Below are 14,176 nucleotides of genomic sequence, written 5' to 3' on the forward strand. Positions count from 1 at the left end.
GAATTTTCCAGTTTGTTGTGATCCACACAACATATGCTGTCAGCATCAGATCAGTTGCTCAGTCGTGTCCGACTCTTTGTGACCCCATGAATTGCAGCACGCCAGGCCTTCCTGTCCATCAACAACTCCCGGAGTTCACCCAGACTCACTTCCATCAAGTCAGTGATGCCATCCAGCCATCTCATCCTCTGTTGTCCCCTTCTCCTCCTGCCCCCAATCCCTCCCAGCATCAGAGTGTTTTCCAATGAGTCAACTCTTTGCATGAGGTGCCCAAAGTACTGGAGTTTCAGCTTTAGCATCATTCCTTCCAAAGAAATCCCAGGGCTGAGCTCCTTCAGAATGGACTGGTTGGATTTCCTTGCAGACCAAGGGACTCTCAAGAGTCTTCTCCAACACCACAGTTCAAAAGCTTCAATTCTTCAGTGCTCAGCCTTCTTCACAGTTCAACTCTCACATCCATACATGACCACAGGAAAAACCATAGCCTTGACTAGATGAACCTTTGTTGGCCAAGTAATGTCTCTGCTTTTCAATATGCTATCTAGGTTGGTCATAACTTTCCTTCCAAGGAGTAAGCATCTTTTTAATTTCATGACTGCAGTCACCATCTGCAGTGATTTTGGAGCCCAGAAAAATAAAGTCTGACACTGTTTCCACTGTTTCCCCATCTATTTCCCATGAAGTTGATGGGACCGGATGCCATGACCTTCGTTTTCTGAATGTTGAGCTTTAAGCCAACTTTTTCACTCTCCTCTTTCACTCTCATCAAGAGGCTTTTAGTTCCTCTTCACTTTCTGCCATAAGGGTGGTGTCATCTGCATATCTGAGGTTATTGATATTTCTCCCGGCAATCTTGATTCCAGCTTGTGTTTCTTCCAGTCCAGCGTTTCTCATGATGTACTCTGCATAGAAGTTAAATAAGCAGGGTGACAATATACAGCCTTGACGAACTCCTTTTCCTATTTGGAACCAGTCTGTTGTTCCATGTCCAGTTCTAACTGTTGCTTCCTGACCTGCATACAAATTTCTCAAGAGGCAGATCAGGTGGTCTGGTATTCCCATCTCTTTCAGAATTTTCCACAGTTTATTGTGATCCACACAGTCAAAGGCTTGAAGGCAGATCATTGTTCTGCTGCTCTCACGGTGAAACTGAGTAGAACCCTGTGGCGCTGAGAGCCTTTCTATGTCCCCTGTTTCTTGTTTGTAATGAATAGACTCCAGCCTCCATGACCTTCCCTGGGTCCCAAAGATAGATTCAAACAGTTGCTAATCAGGAAAGGGAGGGGTGCAGAGATAAGGGAGAAGCAGCAAAGAAACAATAGCACAGCTTTGGGGCAGGGCCCTTTTTCCACCTCTAGTTATACACCTAACAATATCTTTGAGCTCTTTACAGATCTAAAACCCCAACAAATGGAAGATGTTAGCATTCTTCATTCCAGAGATCACAGTTTGATAGCCTCAAGAAGCTAATCAGAAGACTGCCTGAGGCCAGATTAAAGGAAATATAGAAGCTTATCAGGAGACGACCTGAGACCAAATTAGAGTGCAGACCCTGCAGACATCCTGATCCTTGTCAGCAACTTGAACCATTGTTACAAAGAAAGAGTTACTCAATCGTGTCCAATTCTTTGAGATTCCATGGACTGTAGCCTGCCAGGCTCCTCTGACCATGGAATTCTCCAGGCAAGAATACTGGAGTGGGTTACCTTCTCCAGGGGACCTTCCCAATCCAGGGATTGAACCAAGGTGTCCTGCACTGTAGGCAGATTCTTTACCATCTGAGCCACAGAGAAGCCATTGCTATAAAACTCCTCACCAAATCATCCAGAGTTGGGACACATAGTTTTTCAAGGCACGACCTTGCTGTGTCCCCTTTTGTCTGCCAAAGCAATAACATGATTTCTTTTCTACTTCACCCAAAACTCTGTCCGTCAGATTTGATTCAGCACTGGTGCACAGAGGCCTTTTCAGCACTAGTGGCCTCTCTGCTTTGTTGGCACACCCACTCCAATTCACTTTCTGTGGCCTCCAGTTCAAACTTTCAAGGAATCTAGGTTGACTGACTTAATTACCATGGCCCGTTCTGGGTACCAGCTTCCCTGGTGGCTCAGGTGGTAAAGAACCTGCCTGCAATGTGGGAGACCTGGGTTCGACCCCTGAGTTGTGAAGATCCCCTGGAGAAGGGAACGGCTACCCACTGCAGTATTCTGGCCTGGAGAATGTCATGGACAGAGGGCCTGGTGGGCTATAGTCCATGGAGTTGCAAAGAGTCAGACACGATAAAGCCACTAACACACATAAACAAAAAAAGTGGCAGGATGAGGGTTAAAATCACAGAAGCAGAGCCAGCATAAATTCAAAATTAACCCTTCCCAGTTACACTATGATTGAGAAACCAATGATTTTCAAACATTTTTCTAATTCCTCAACACACAAGATTAACTGCTTAAATTTCAATCATTATCCTATTCTCAAGCAGAGCACTTGCAAAGCAATGAAAATGTTTCAACTAAAGAAAACCAAGAGGCAAAGATAACCTGAGGAGTCTAGACATAAGTAGGAACCACTTTTGCTCACATCACTCTTCCTGTAATAGATAAGGGTACAATCAAAACTGCCTTAAATCAGAGTCCCACCATGGCAAGGCTGTAGCTGTTATCTGGGTAATTCAAGGCTATGACCCAAGTTTGTGAGAAGACAAAGCACTCATTCCTTCCACAGAAACCTGCACTACTCCAGTCCCCAAACCACAGCTAACTAACTCACAGCTGCATTCTCTGGTTCCTCAGCAAGTGGCCAAAGAACACTATGCTCAGTTGGGAGCTTCAAATTTCATGCAATTCAGTATCTTACTTGCTCTAACCCTCTGTATCCAAATTGGACATTTGGACACAGGCAGTCAGATTATAGCCACACAATTATCCAACCCATTTCTGCAAGAATAAACCTCTCTTTGCTTGCAGAAGGCTGCCAAATAATTACTCAGAGTGTGAAAAAACATGGGAGGAGAAGGGTAAGGGGAAATAAAAGAATTGAGACTGGGCCCAAAAAATGGAAGCATCTTCCTCTCTTTCCAAATTCTGCATTGTGGGAGCTCTACTGAAATATCCTTTGGCCCTATGATCCACAAGGCTGCCATTAATACCTATTATCTAATAAGGCAGGTGTCGTGTATCATACAAGTTAGCAAAACCCAAGTCAAGCTAAAATACTGAATTGCTAATTTAGAAATTTCAAAAAATTGAACTACTTAACATGTGATCTAAATGTCTTTTGATGGTGCTCTCTTTCTAAAATGAAAGGATAACTGTATGTATGGCTCCTGAGTTCTGAGCTTAGACTCAGCACTAAGCACCTTTTATGGTCAGGCCCATAGTTCAGGGAACTTCTCATTCCTCTCCTCTCACTTAAAAACATTTATTAATATTACACAGTCACCTTTGTTTTCAGGTGCCATGCACACCCTCTTCTGGTCAAAGAAAAATTGATCACTTGTTAGGAAAGGAACTGTCAGTAGTACAAATTTTGGTCCAAAAACAGAACTATTACAATACATATGAAAGGATTTGTGATTCTTCTCTTTGTGATCATTAAAAATTGTTTTCATCATGAAAATTAGAGAACCTACTATTTTCTAACAGATGAGTTTTCAGATTCCCCTTACTTAATTGCAATATAATGACAAGATCTAGGACAACTCCAGGCAAGAGGTGATCAGGTGAGACCCAATAAATTCAGTCTCTGGGGCCATCAGTTCAGTCCTGGCACATGGCACATTGCACACTGCAGGACACGTGACAAGGGGGGAAGCACTGCTTAGTCTGCACACGCTGAGCATCTTGTGCTGACATACATGACATAGTGAAGAAAAGCACAGACTTGATTGGGAGATTAGGACTGACATTAACACCCTACAACAGACAACTAGTAAGAGCCTGCTATATAGCACAGGGAACTCAGCTCATCCTGCTGTTACAAATACTCCTGTTACTGAAAACACAAGTCTATGTGCCCGCCGCATAGTGAGGCCAACGATACCAAAACATTGGAGTTTGGAACAGAGAAAAGTTTACTGAAGGCCATGCAAGGAGATGAGTAGCTCATGCCTTAAAAACCCCAAACTCCTCAAAAAGCTTTCAGCAAAAGCCCTTTTCTAGGAAAGGTGAGTGAGGGATGTGGTTAGTTGTTGCAAACTTCATGTGTCAGAACCTTTGTTCTTGAGATCTGGTCATGGACAGGGAATGGTATTCCTGGAAACCTCTACCAAATTTCTGTTCTGACAAGGGCAAGGCTCCCAGGACTTTCACACTCCGAAGACCTTGTCCTGGCTAAAAGAAGGCAGATCTCAGCTGGCAGCTGGCTACCTCAGGGCCAGATCCCCAGAACCTGCCCAGCTGTCATTGCTAATGGAGCCAGGCGCCCAGGATCCAGCCAACCCTCATGCTCCTCAGGTTACCTATAAACAGTGGGGGCCAGGACTCATGGTCTGCACAAAGGCGGGGATCAGGGAGAGGTTCACTGCCGCCTCAAAGCCTGAGCCTGGTCAGCCGGTGGCCTTGGCGAGGGCTCTGTGTCCCTACAGGACACAGCCCTCTGTTCCCTGGGTCCCACTGCTCACCCACTGGCCCAAGGCTGGGTGAGCTGGAGGGCCCTAAGCAAAAGGCCAGGATTTGCTTCTTACCTTACTCTGTACAACTCTCTCTCCACAGACCGACTGACGGTTGCTCACTGATAGGTGTTTGCTTGGGGGAGGGTCCCACTGCAGCACTGACCAATGGCTGAGCAGGACCACTATCCAGTCTCTTAGTTGTTTGCTTGGGGGAGGGGCTCCAGCCAATGACTGCAGCACCAACCAATGGCTGAGTAGGGCCACTAACGGTCTTTCATTGACAGCTGGTCCCTTGGGATAGCGGCCCACTGGGGCGACGACCGATGGCTGAACAAGACCACCAGTGGTCCCAGGGTAACTGATGCCTGGTAATGACATGCAGGGTAATGGGTGCACATCAACATTCAGTCACATGCTAAGAGCTGTGAACTGGCCATGCTCTATTACTCAATACTCTGTAATGGTCTATATAGGAAAAGAATGTGGATATATAGATGTGTGTAACAGATTCACTTTGCAGTACACCTGAAACACAACACTGTAAATCAACTACACTCCAATTATTAAAAAAAAAAGCATACCAACCACAGGACTGAATTTAAATCCTAGTTCTGCTATTTACCAGCTGTTGAAACTTGGGCAAGTTACTTAACATCTCCATGATTGTTTCATCATCTAAAAAGTGAGAAATTATCATAGTATTTCCTCACAGGGTTGCTTGAGGATTAATGAGTTAATATTGGAAAATGGCTTAGAACAATGTCTGGCACAGAGTAATTAGCATATAAAGGAGATGGAATCTGTAGGAGCCTTTTCCTAACACTAAGATGGTCTCTGGCGAGACTGTTATACCCATGACACACAGATCACACTAATCATCCAAAACAGATTTTTACTAATAACTTCGTCTTGCAAATTTCATAACCTTCGTGGATTAACCCAGGAGAGCACTAAGGGATACCATAAGCTGAACTCTTATTATTTTCTCTATCCTACACATTGAGGAAGTCATAAATACCTTAAGCACCTATTCTGAAACGACAAGACTACATTTCAATAATCATTTTATTAGTTACAGAAGAATCTCCACTAGTATTTACATAGTGCAAAAAAGCTGTTATTACCCTCTAAAATGTGATATAACAATCATCCTTCATACAGCAAAAGAACAAGATGAAAATCCCTTCATGTTATAATTCATAATAATTTTGCTAGCTTTTAATTAGAGCATTACAATTAAGACATTAAATTATAAATTCATGTGGTATATTTAGAAATTAAATTACAAAATAATACAAATCCTTTTAAAGTGTGATGTGCCAACAAAGTTTAAATTTTTATCATTAATTAGGATTCAGATTTCAGATTAGGCAAACAGTTTGGTTGATTCCGGAAGTGTGTAAAGTTTGGAAGGAACAAGGTAGGAGGAAGATAATAAATTACTTCACAAAAAATTTTTAAAAACCAAAAAAAAGTAAACAGACAAGTTAATGTTCTACCTTGTTGGCACAACATACAGAAAATACTTAAATGACAGGTTTATTTTTAAGCAAACAGCAGCTTTACAAACAGTAATACTTCTTTATACATATATTAAAGTAACAATGTGTTAGGATTGAACAGTTTTATGTTAGAGTTGAAAAAATGAATGTGGAGTTCACTACTCATTTGCACACTGTAACTCCCACCCCACCCACCTCCCCCAGCTTATTAAGAAATCAGGCAAGTACATTATTTGGATATTAATTTCTCAATATTTAAACTATGTGAATTCCTTTTGACTAATTCTTTTCCAAATACTGGAAGCATATAAAATACCATCTCTGCAAAAAGGACCTCCAGTCAAAGCCTTTAAAAACTTTTCAATGTATAACACACATTTTTCCCCCCATCTTTAGTCAAAAGAAATATATTACATCATTTACAAACATATTTAAACCAAGAGTTAAGCTAATATGAACATTTTGTCTTTTGAGAAGTAATCTTCACAGCAAACAAACCTACTGAAGCAGAAATCTAATTGTGGGAGTGCAATTCATACTTGAATTCATATACTTAAGTACTGAAATAGAAATCTAATATCAATTTATTGCCAGTAAAACAATCTCTACACACGAAGAAAAAAATCACTACGTTTTTTATTTCTTGTGATGATAAACCCTTACTCTTACCATTAGATCTCTCTAGATCTCCAAAGAGCCACTCACCCAGATCCAGAAAAAAATCCTTTCCTAATTTCACACCTCCGCCTGCATACAATATACATACATGCCAGAATTTATCTAAAGGAAATGAATTATAAAGACATTATCAATAATTACTTAAGCATACATCCTACATAGTAGCATTTCCTTTAATAAATTTTGGGTTGTCCTGTAGAGGTCAACTGTCTCATATAAAAAACGCTGTGGTCCCTTGGTTTGCTTTGCTGGCAGAAGATCCTGCACATGCAAGAGCATTTATCAAACACATAATTGAACACTTCTGAAGGCTATAGCAAAATTCAAAGCTACTGGTGTTCTGAAGATTTCCTCAACTTCCCTTTTGATACAAATGTCAAAAATCTAAAATGACAATTCTCATTCAGTAGAGGTATAAAATATAAGAAACCTTTGAAAAGCCATTCATTATTTTAAGATCAAGAGTTATCTGAATCACTGACACCAAGCAAAGGAAATTTACACCATTAAAAAGTATGAAAAGTTTTCAATTTACTTTTAAGACTGTCAGTAATTCAAAATCTCTATCATTTCTTTAAATCAATGAACACTTCCAAATGTACAGAGACACAAAGATCTGCCACATATAAATCCATGATTACCACTTGAGAGGCTTCATTCCTTACATGCTACATTTCTTTAAGTACTGGACACTTTGTGCCTAAGAAGTCTATGCTGAAAAACAGTTCAGACAGGACACTACAGTAATGTCCCCTTTTAGCACACTAATAAAGTTGTTAGACTGACATTTCCTACACAGCAATGCTCATAAACTTTCACAATTCACAAACAAGTCAGTCATCAACCAAGAATCTGGTTTCACCAGTAATTAAATGCCAGGATTATAAAACATCAATACCAGAACAGTAGTCCCAATGCTTCAGTAAAGAATCTGCCCAATTCACCTCAGTGAGGCAAAGCTCTCTGCCCCATAAAACCTGGACAAGGAAAACACCCCTTCCTCTTCACTTCTGTGCCTGCTTATGGGAGTTGAAAGTGTAAAGCTGGCACGCGTCTGTGTGTATGTGTGCACGCACACACAAATTGGCCAACTGGAGGTGGTTGGAGGGAAGACAGAAAAAAGGTAATTCCTAATTCTCCCACCATGATAAACTTGCAAAGGTTACTACCAGGTGGTGACTGATTAGTAAAACATTTAGCTCATTAACTTTAATTTCTCCCAAGAGTTTAAACATCCCAGAAGAAGGGCAGAGATAAACAATGATCTAGAATTAATACCTGCGCCTACCTGCAAACTCTAAAATCTAACAGTTTCAGCACAATTAGAACAACTTTCTCTTTTCTTCAAAACTTCTTCCAAGCCTTGATTATCAGGATACATGTTACAACTGCATAGTTTCTTTCCCTGACTCCCATCAGTAACTATGGTCAGTGTTATGTAGCAGGTGCTCAAGGTTAGGGACAAAGTAGTTTTCTTAAAAGGTGCAATGATTTTTCACTCTGGACAAGTCTGAATACCCAATCAAATCCATATCTGAAGTCCAGAGAATCCCAAGTCAGAAGCATGCAAGAGAACACACTAGTGTAAGACTTTGTTTCTGGATAATTTACATGTAAGTGCTGTAGTCATACAACCGGTTACAGTTATTCACCTGTCAAAATTTGCCTAATTTTATGCAAATACAACTATGTACAAGAGCATTCCTGAGGTAATTAAGAAGCAAATGTGAACCAGAAACCAGAAGGCCCTCTAATGGGCAACTTCTCACTATTTAAACACCTATCACTTTGCACAAATAAGGCCAGCTCTCATCTGTCATGGTGGTTCCCTTGCCAGCCCAAGTATTGGAGGCTCTACTTAGCCAACCAACTTTAATCAATTATAATGATCAGTGACTACTGAAATGAGCATTTGTGGACTGAATACAAGTTGCATCAATTTTTAACACAAATCACTGTGAACTTAGTTACCCTCAGCCATTTTTTAAGTTTTCTAACTCTACCTCCAGGTTTCTTTTATTTTAAAGAAACCCAAACAACTTTTTGGTCAGACAGTTAAGAGTATAGGAGGTGTAGTCTTGAAGCAAACATTGGTAATTGCTCCTGTCCTTAGAACCTCGATCTGTAGCTTTCAAAATGACTAAATAGGCATTTTAAAATTACTTTCTTTAAAACCTGGTCTTCTTTTAAAATCATTATTGTCCATAAAAAGGCTGAAACAATTCTGAATTTTCCATACAGTTCTTAGAAAGACACAGATGCTAAGTATCAGTTAAGCTATGGATCACAAAACAAGTAAAAGAAAGCTAAAAAATATTTGTCAGGAATTAAATACATATATTAAATACTAGACAGTGCAAAATGTTGAGATGAAGCATGAAAGATTTATAATGGCTGTAACCCTTATGTAGTTTGAGACAGACAGCTGACATTTCCTGAGTTATAGATTTGGGGGTGTATAATTAGAATCAGAGTGCTCCTTGTTCAGCGAGCTGCAGTTGCTGGGCTTCTGCTGTTCCTGGCTTGCTTGGTGATCAGTAGTCCAGGCCTCGCTATCCATCCCTGGCTCTAGCACCTCAGCCACTTCTGCTTCCTCTTCCCCACTTTGCTCTGCATTATCTTCCTCAGAACCATTAAGGGTTTTTCCAAGCTGAAGAGTTTCCATCGTTCTCTGGGTCTCAGAGACCCAAGACTCAATTCTGCTATTGAGCTGTACTTCTACAGATATGGGTTCGTGAGCATAATCTTCCTCCTCCTCCTCCTCCTCATCGTCCTCTTCTTCAAGCATGCCAGGTACAAGAGTGCTGGTGGTGCTGGTGATGGAGGAATTCAAAAGATCCCGGCAGCTGCCATCCAAAGAGCCAGTCTCTGTACTCTGCTGTGAGGCCCATTCCAGGTCATCTGGCTTCACCTCCTCTTTATCGCCCACTGCTGATTTTCCAGGGTTTGTAGCTGAGGTAGTACTGCCTGCAGTCACTAATGACGCCTGCTTACCAACAGGGGCTGTGTCAAATGGAAGTTTATTGGGTTTTTCAGATGTGCTATGCTTACAAGAAACTTCTCTCTCGTTTTCTGATGTTTCCAGCCCATCGGAAGTTTCCACCATGTTTCTCCAATTTGTTTCTGCAAATATCAAACAGATTTTTAAAAAATCAGAACAGTTTCAGAATCATGCAACTTTCAGAAGTAGAAGAATAGGCTACAGAAATCTGTTGGCTCACTAACTGAAAAAACTAAAAACTTAGCTTATTCTAGTACTAGTTTAAATGTTATAAATGGAAAACAGCTCTCAAAAATATTTCTTTAAATCAGTACATTTAACATAAAGCAACAAAGAGGCCAAAATAAGTATATTAATACTTCAGAATGCAGAAGATCCAATAGTACTAGAAGCTCATTGACTCTCACATATTCACAAAAATCAATGAACTGCCTAACGTTTTTTGGCCCTGAAGTGTCCTGGGATCAAGGATCCACAAGTCACAGATGGCAGAGCCAAAATGCCCATTAGAAAGGCTCTGATTAAAAAAAAGAAAAGAAAGAAAGAGTTCTGACAGGTTTACATTGTGCTCGTTTAGCAAGTTATCTCAAAGCTGTCTCTTGGCCTGTAACAGAACTTGTGTTTCCATTTATAGCAAAGAAGCCATGCACGCATTTCTAACATTTGTGAAAATGTGTTTTATAATATATGTATGTTGCTTGGCTTACCAAGTGACCCTGGAGCCAAAAAAATAATGTTACTATACAATACAGTGGTGACAGTCTGTATTATTTTTAACAACAGTAGTCAGTTTACAGCAAAAATGTACTAGGAATCAGGAGATGAAGAGCAACTCTCGCACATACTTTTTGTGAGTTTTACTTTTTCCATTTAATTTTTTATCACTGAGATATAACTGACATAAAACATAACAGCTTCAGGTGCACAACATAATGATTCAGTATTTGCACATACTGAGAAATGATCACCACAAGAAGTCTAGTTAATACCCATCCCCATTCGGAATTATTTCTTTCCTTAAGATCTACCCTCTTAGCAACCTTCAAATATGCAGTCCAATATTATTACTATAGTCACAATGCTGTACATTAGATCCCCGTGCCTTATTTATAACTGGAAGGTGGTAATTTTTTAACCTCCTTCATCCATTTCACCCACCCCTAGTCCCCATGCTTCTGGCAACCACCAATCTGTTCTATCTATGCGCTTGGGGGATTTCTTTTTCAAGATTCCACATAAAAATGAAATCATATGGTGTCTGTCTTTCTCTGACTTATTTCACTAATGCCCTCAAGGCTCATCCTTGTTATCATAAATGGCAAGATTTCATTATTTTTAATGGCTCTATGCAATGAGGTTCGTGACACTGTGCAGGAGACAGGGATCAAGACCATCTCCATGGAAAAGAAATGCAAAAAAGCAAAATGGCTGTCTGGGGAAGCCTTACAAATAGCTGTGAAAAGAAGAGAAGCGAAAAGCAAAGGAGAAAAGGAAAGATATAAACATCTGAATGCAGAGTTCCAAAGAATAGCAAGAAGAGATAAGAAAGCCTTCTTCAGCAATCAATGCAAAGAAATAGAAGAAAACAACAGAATGGGAAAGACTAGAGATCTCTTCAAGAAAATCAGAGATGCCAGAGGAACATTTCATGCAAAGATGGGCTCGATAAAGGACAGAAATGGTATGGACCTAACAGAAGCAGAAGATATTAAGAAGAGATGGCAAGAATACACAGAAGAACTGTACAAAAAAGATCTTCATGACCCAGATAACCACGATGGTATGATCACTGACCTACAGCCAGACATCCTGGAATGTGAAGTCAAGTGGGCCTTAGAAAACATCACTACGAACAAAGCTAGTGGAGGTGATGGAATTCCAGGTGAGCTATTTCAAATCCTGAAAGATGATGCTGTGAAAGTGCTGCACTCAATACGCCAGCAAATTTGGAAAACTCAGCAGTGGCCACAGGACTGGAAAAGGTCAGTTTTCTATCCAATCCCAAAGAAAGGCAATGCCAAAGAATGCTCAAACTACTGCACAATTGCACTCATCTCACACGCTAGTAAAGTAATGCTCAAAATTCTCCAAGACAGGCTTCAGCAATACGTGAACTGTGAACTTCCTGATGTTCAAGCTGGTTTTAGAAAAGGCAGAGGAACCAGAGTTCAAATTGCCAATATCCGCTGGATCATGGAAAAAGCAAGAGAGTTCCAGAAAAACATCTATTTCTGCTTTAATGACTATGCCAAAGCCCTTGACTGTGTGGATCACAATAAACTGTGGAAAATTCTGAAAGAGATGGGAATACCAGACCACTTGATCTGCCTCTTGAGAAATTTGTATGCAGGTCAAGAAGCAACAGTTAGAACTGGACATGGAACAACAGACTGCTTCCAAATAGGAAAAGGAGTATGTCAAGGCTGTATATTGTCACCCTGTTTATTTAACTTATAGGCAGAGCACATCATGAGAAATGCTGAACTGGAAGAAACACAAGCTGGAATCAAGATTGCTGGGAGAAATATCAATAATCTCAGATATGCAGATGACACCACCCTTATGGCAGAAAGTGAAGAGGAACTCAAAAGCCTCTTGATGAAAGTGAAAGTGGAGAGTGAAAAAGTTGGCTTAAAGCTCAACAGTCAGAAAACAAAGTTCATGGCATCCGGTCCCATCTCTTCATGGGAAATAGATGGGGAAACAGTGGAAACAGTGTCAGACTTTACTTTTTTGGGCTCCAAAATCACTGCAGATGGTGACTGCAGCCATGAAATTAAAAGATGCTTACTCCTTGGAAGGAAAGTTATGACCAACCTAGATAGCATATTCAAAAGGAGAGACATTACTTTGCCAACAAAGGTTCGTCTAGTCAAGGCTATGGTTTTTCCTGTGGTCATGTATGGATGTGAGAGTTGGACTGTGAAGAAGGCTGAGCGCTGAAGAATTGAAGCTTTTGAACTGTGGTGTTGGAGAAGACTCTTGAGAGTCCCTTGGACTGCAAGGAGATCCAACCAGTCCATTCTGAAGGAGATCAGCCCTGGGATTTCTTTGGAAGGAATGATGCTAAAACTGAAACTCCAGTACTTTGGGCACCTCATGCAAAGAGTTGACTCATTGGAAAAGACTCTGATGCTGGGAGGGATTGGGGGCAGGAGGAGAAGGGGACGACAGAAGATGAGATGGCTGGATGGCATCACTGACTCGATGGATGTGAGTCTGGGTGAACTCCTGGAGTTGGTCATAGACAGGGAGGCCTGGCGTGCTGCGATTCATGGGGTCGCAAAGAGTCGGACACGACTGAGAGACTGAACTGAAATGAATATTCCAATGTATGTGGCACACACCCACACCCCCACACACATCTTCTTTATTCACTGATCTTCTTTATCTCTTTAATTATCGATGGACACTTAAGTTGCTTCCATATTTTAGTTACTATAAATAACTCTGTAATAAACATGGAGGTGAATACCTCTTTTTGAGCTAATGTTTTTGTTTTCTTCAGGGAAATACCCGGAAGTAGAAGTGCTAGATCATATGATAGTTCTCATCTGCATATTTTGAGGAACCTCCATATTGTCTTCCTTAGTGGCTGCACCAACTTTCATTCTGACCAACAGTGTACAAGGGTTCCCTTTGCTCCACATCCTTGCAAACATTTGTTATTTATTGCCATTTTGACCGGAGAAGGCAATGGCACCCCACTCCAGTATTCTTGCTTGGAAAATCCATGGACAGAGGAGCCTGGAAGGCTGCAGTCCATAGGGTCGCTAAGAGTCAGACACGACTGAGTGACTTTACTTTCACTTTTCCCTTTCATGCATTGGAGAAGGAAACGGCTACCCACACCAGTGTTCTTGCCTGGAGAATCCCAGGGACGGGGGCAGCCTGGCGGGCTGCCGTCTATGGGGTTGCACAGAGTCAGACACGACTGAAGCGACTTAGCAGCAGCAGCAGCAGCAGCCATTTTGACAACAGCCATTTTAACAAGTTGTGAGGAGATGTTTCATTGTGGATTTGTTTGGGATTTCTCTGATGACTGGTGATGTTAAGCATCTTTTCATGCACCTACTGGTCTTTATTTGGAAAAATGTCTATTCAGATCCTCTGCCCACTCTTAAATCTGATTGTTCTTTGCTATTGAGCTGTATGAGTTCTTTGTATATTTTGGATATTAACCCCTCAGCAGATATATGATTTGCAAATATTTTCTCCTATTCCACAGGTTGCCTTTTCATTTTGTTGATGATTTCCTTTGCTGCAGAGAGCTGTTTGATTTGGTGTAGTCCCACTTACTTATTTTTGCGTTTTCTTAAAAAATAAAAATTTCCTTCTATTTGCATTGTAGCTGGTATGTTCATTTTATAGGCATAATGATCAAAC

The 14,176-nt window shown here is 40.8% G+C and overlaps 1 protein-coding gene across 2 annotated transcripts in view; it reads right to left on the reverse strand.

The window, feature by feature from the left end:
- Positions 1-5,656: 5,656 nt before the first annotated feature.
- SECISBP2L (SECIS binding protein 2 like) overlaps positions 5,657-14,176 on the reverse strand; it is a 60,136-nt gene continuing 51,616 nt past the window's right edge. For both annotated transcript variants that reach the window (XM_070377872.1, XM_005892160.3), the window contains one exon: positions 5,657-9,912. In XM_070377872.1, coding sequence (XP_070233973.1) covers positions 9,230-9,912 — 683 coding nt within the window. In that variant the 3' untranslated portion in view covers positions 5,657-9,229. The remainder of the gene's footprint in view (positions 9,913-14,176) is intronic.

Source organism: Bos mutus, chromosome 10, assembly GCF_027580195.1.
Source record: "Bos mutus isolate GX-2022 chromosome 10, NWIPB_WYAK_1.1, whole genome shotgun sequence".
Taxonomy (NCBI): domain Eukaryota; kingdom Metazoa; phylum Chordata; class Mammalia; order Artiodactyla; family Bovidae; genus Bos; species Bos mutus.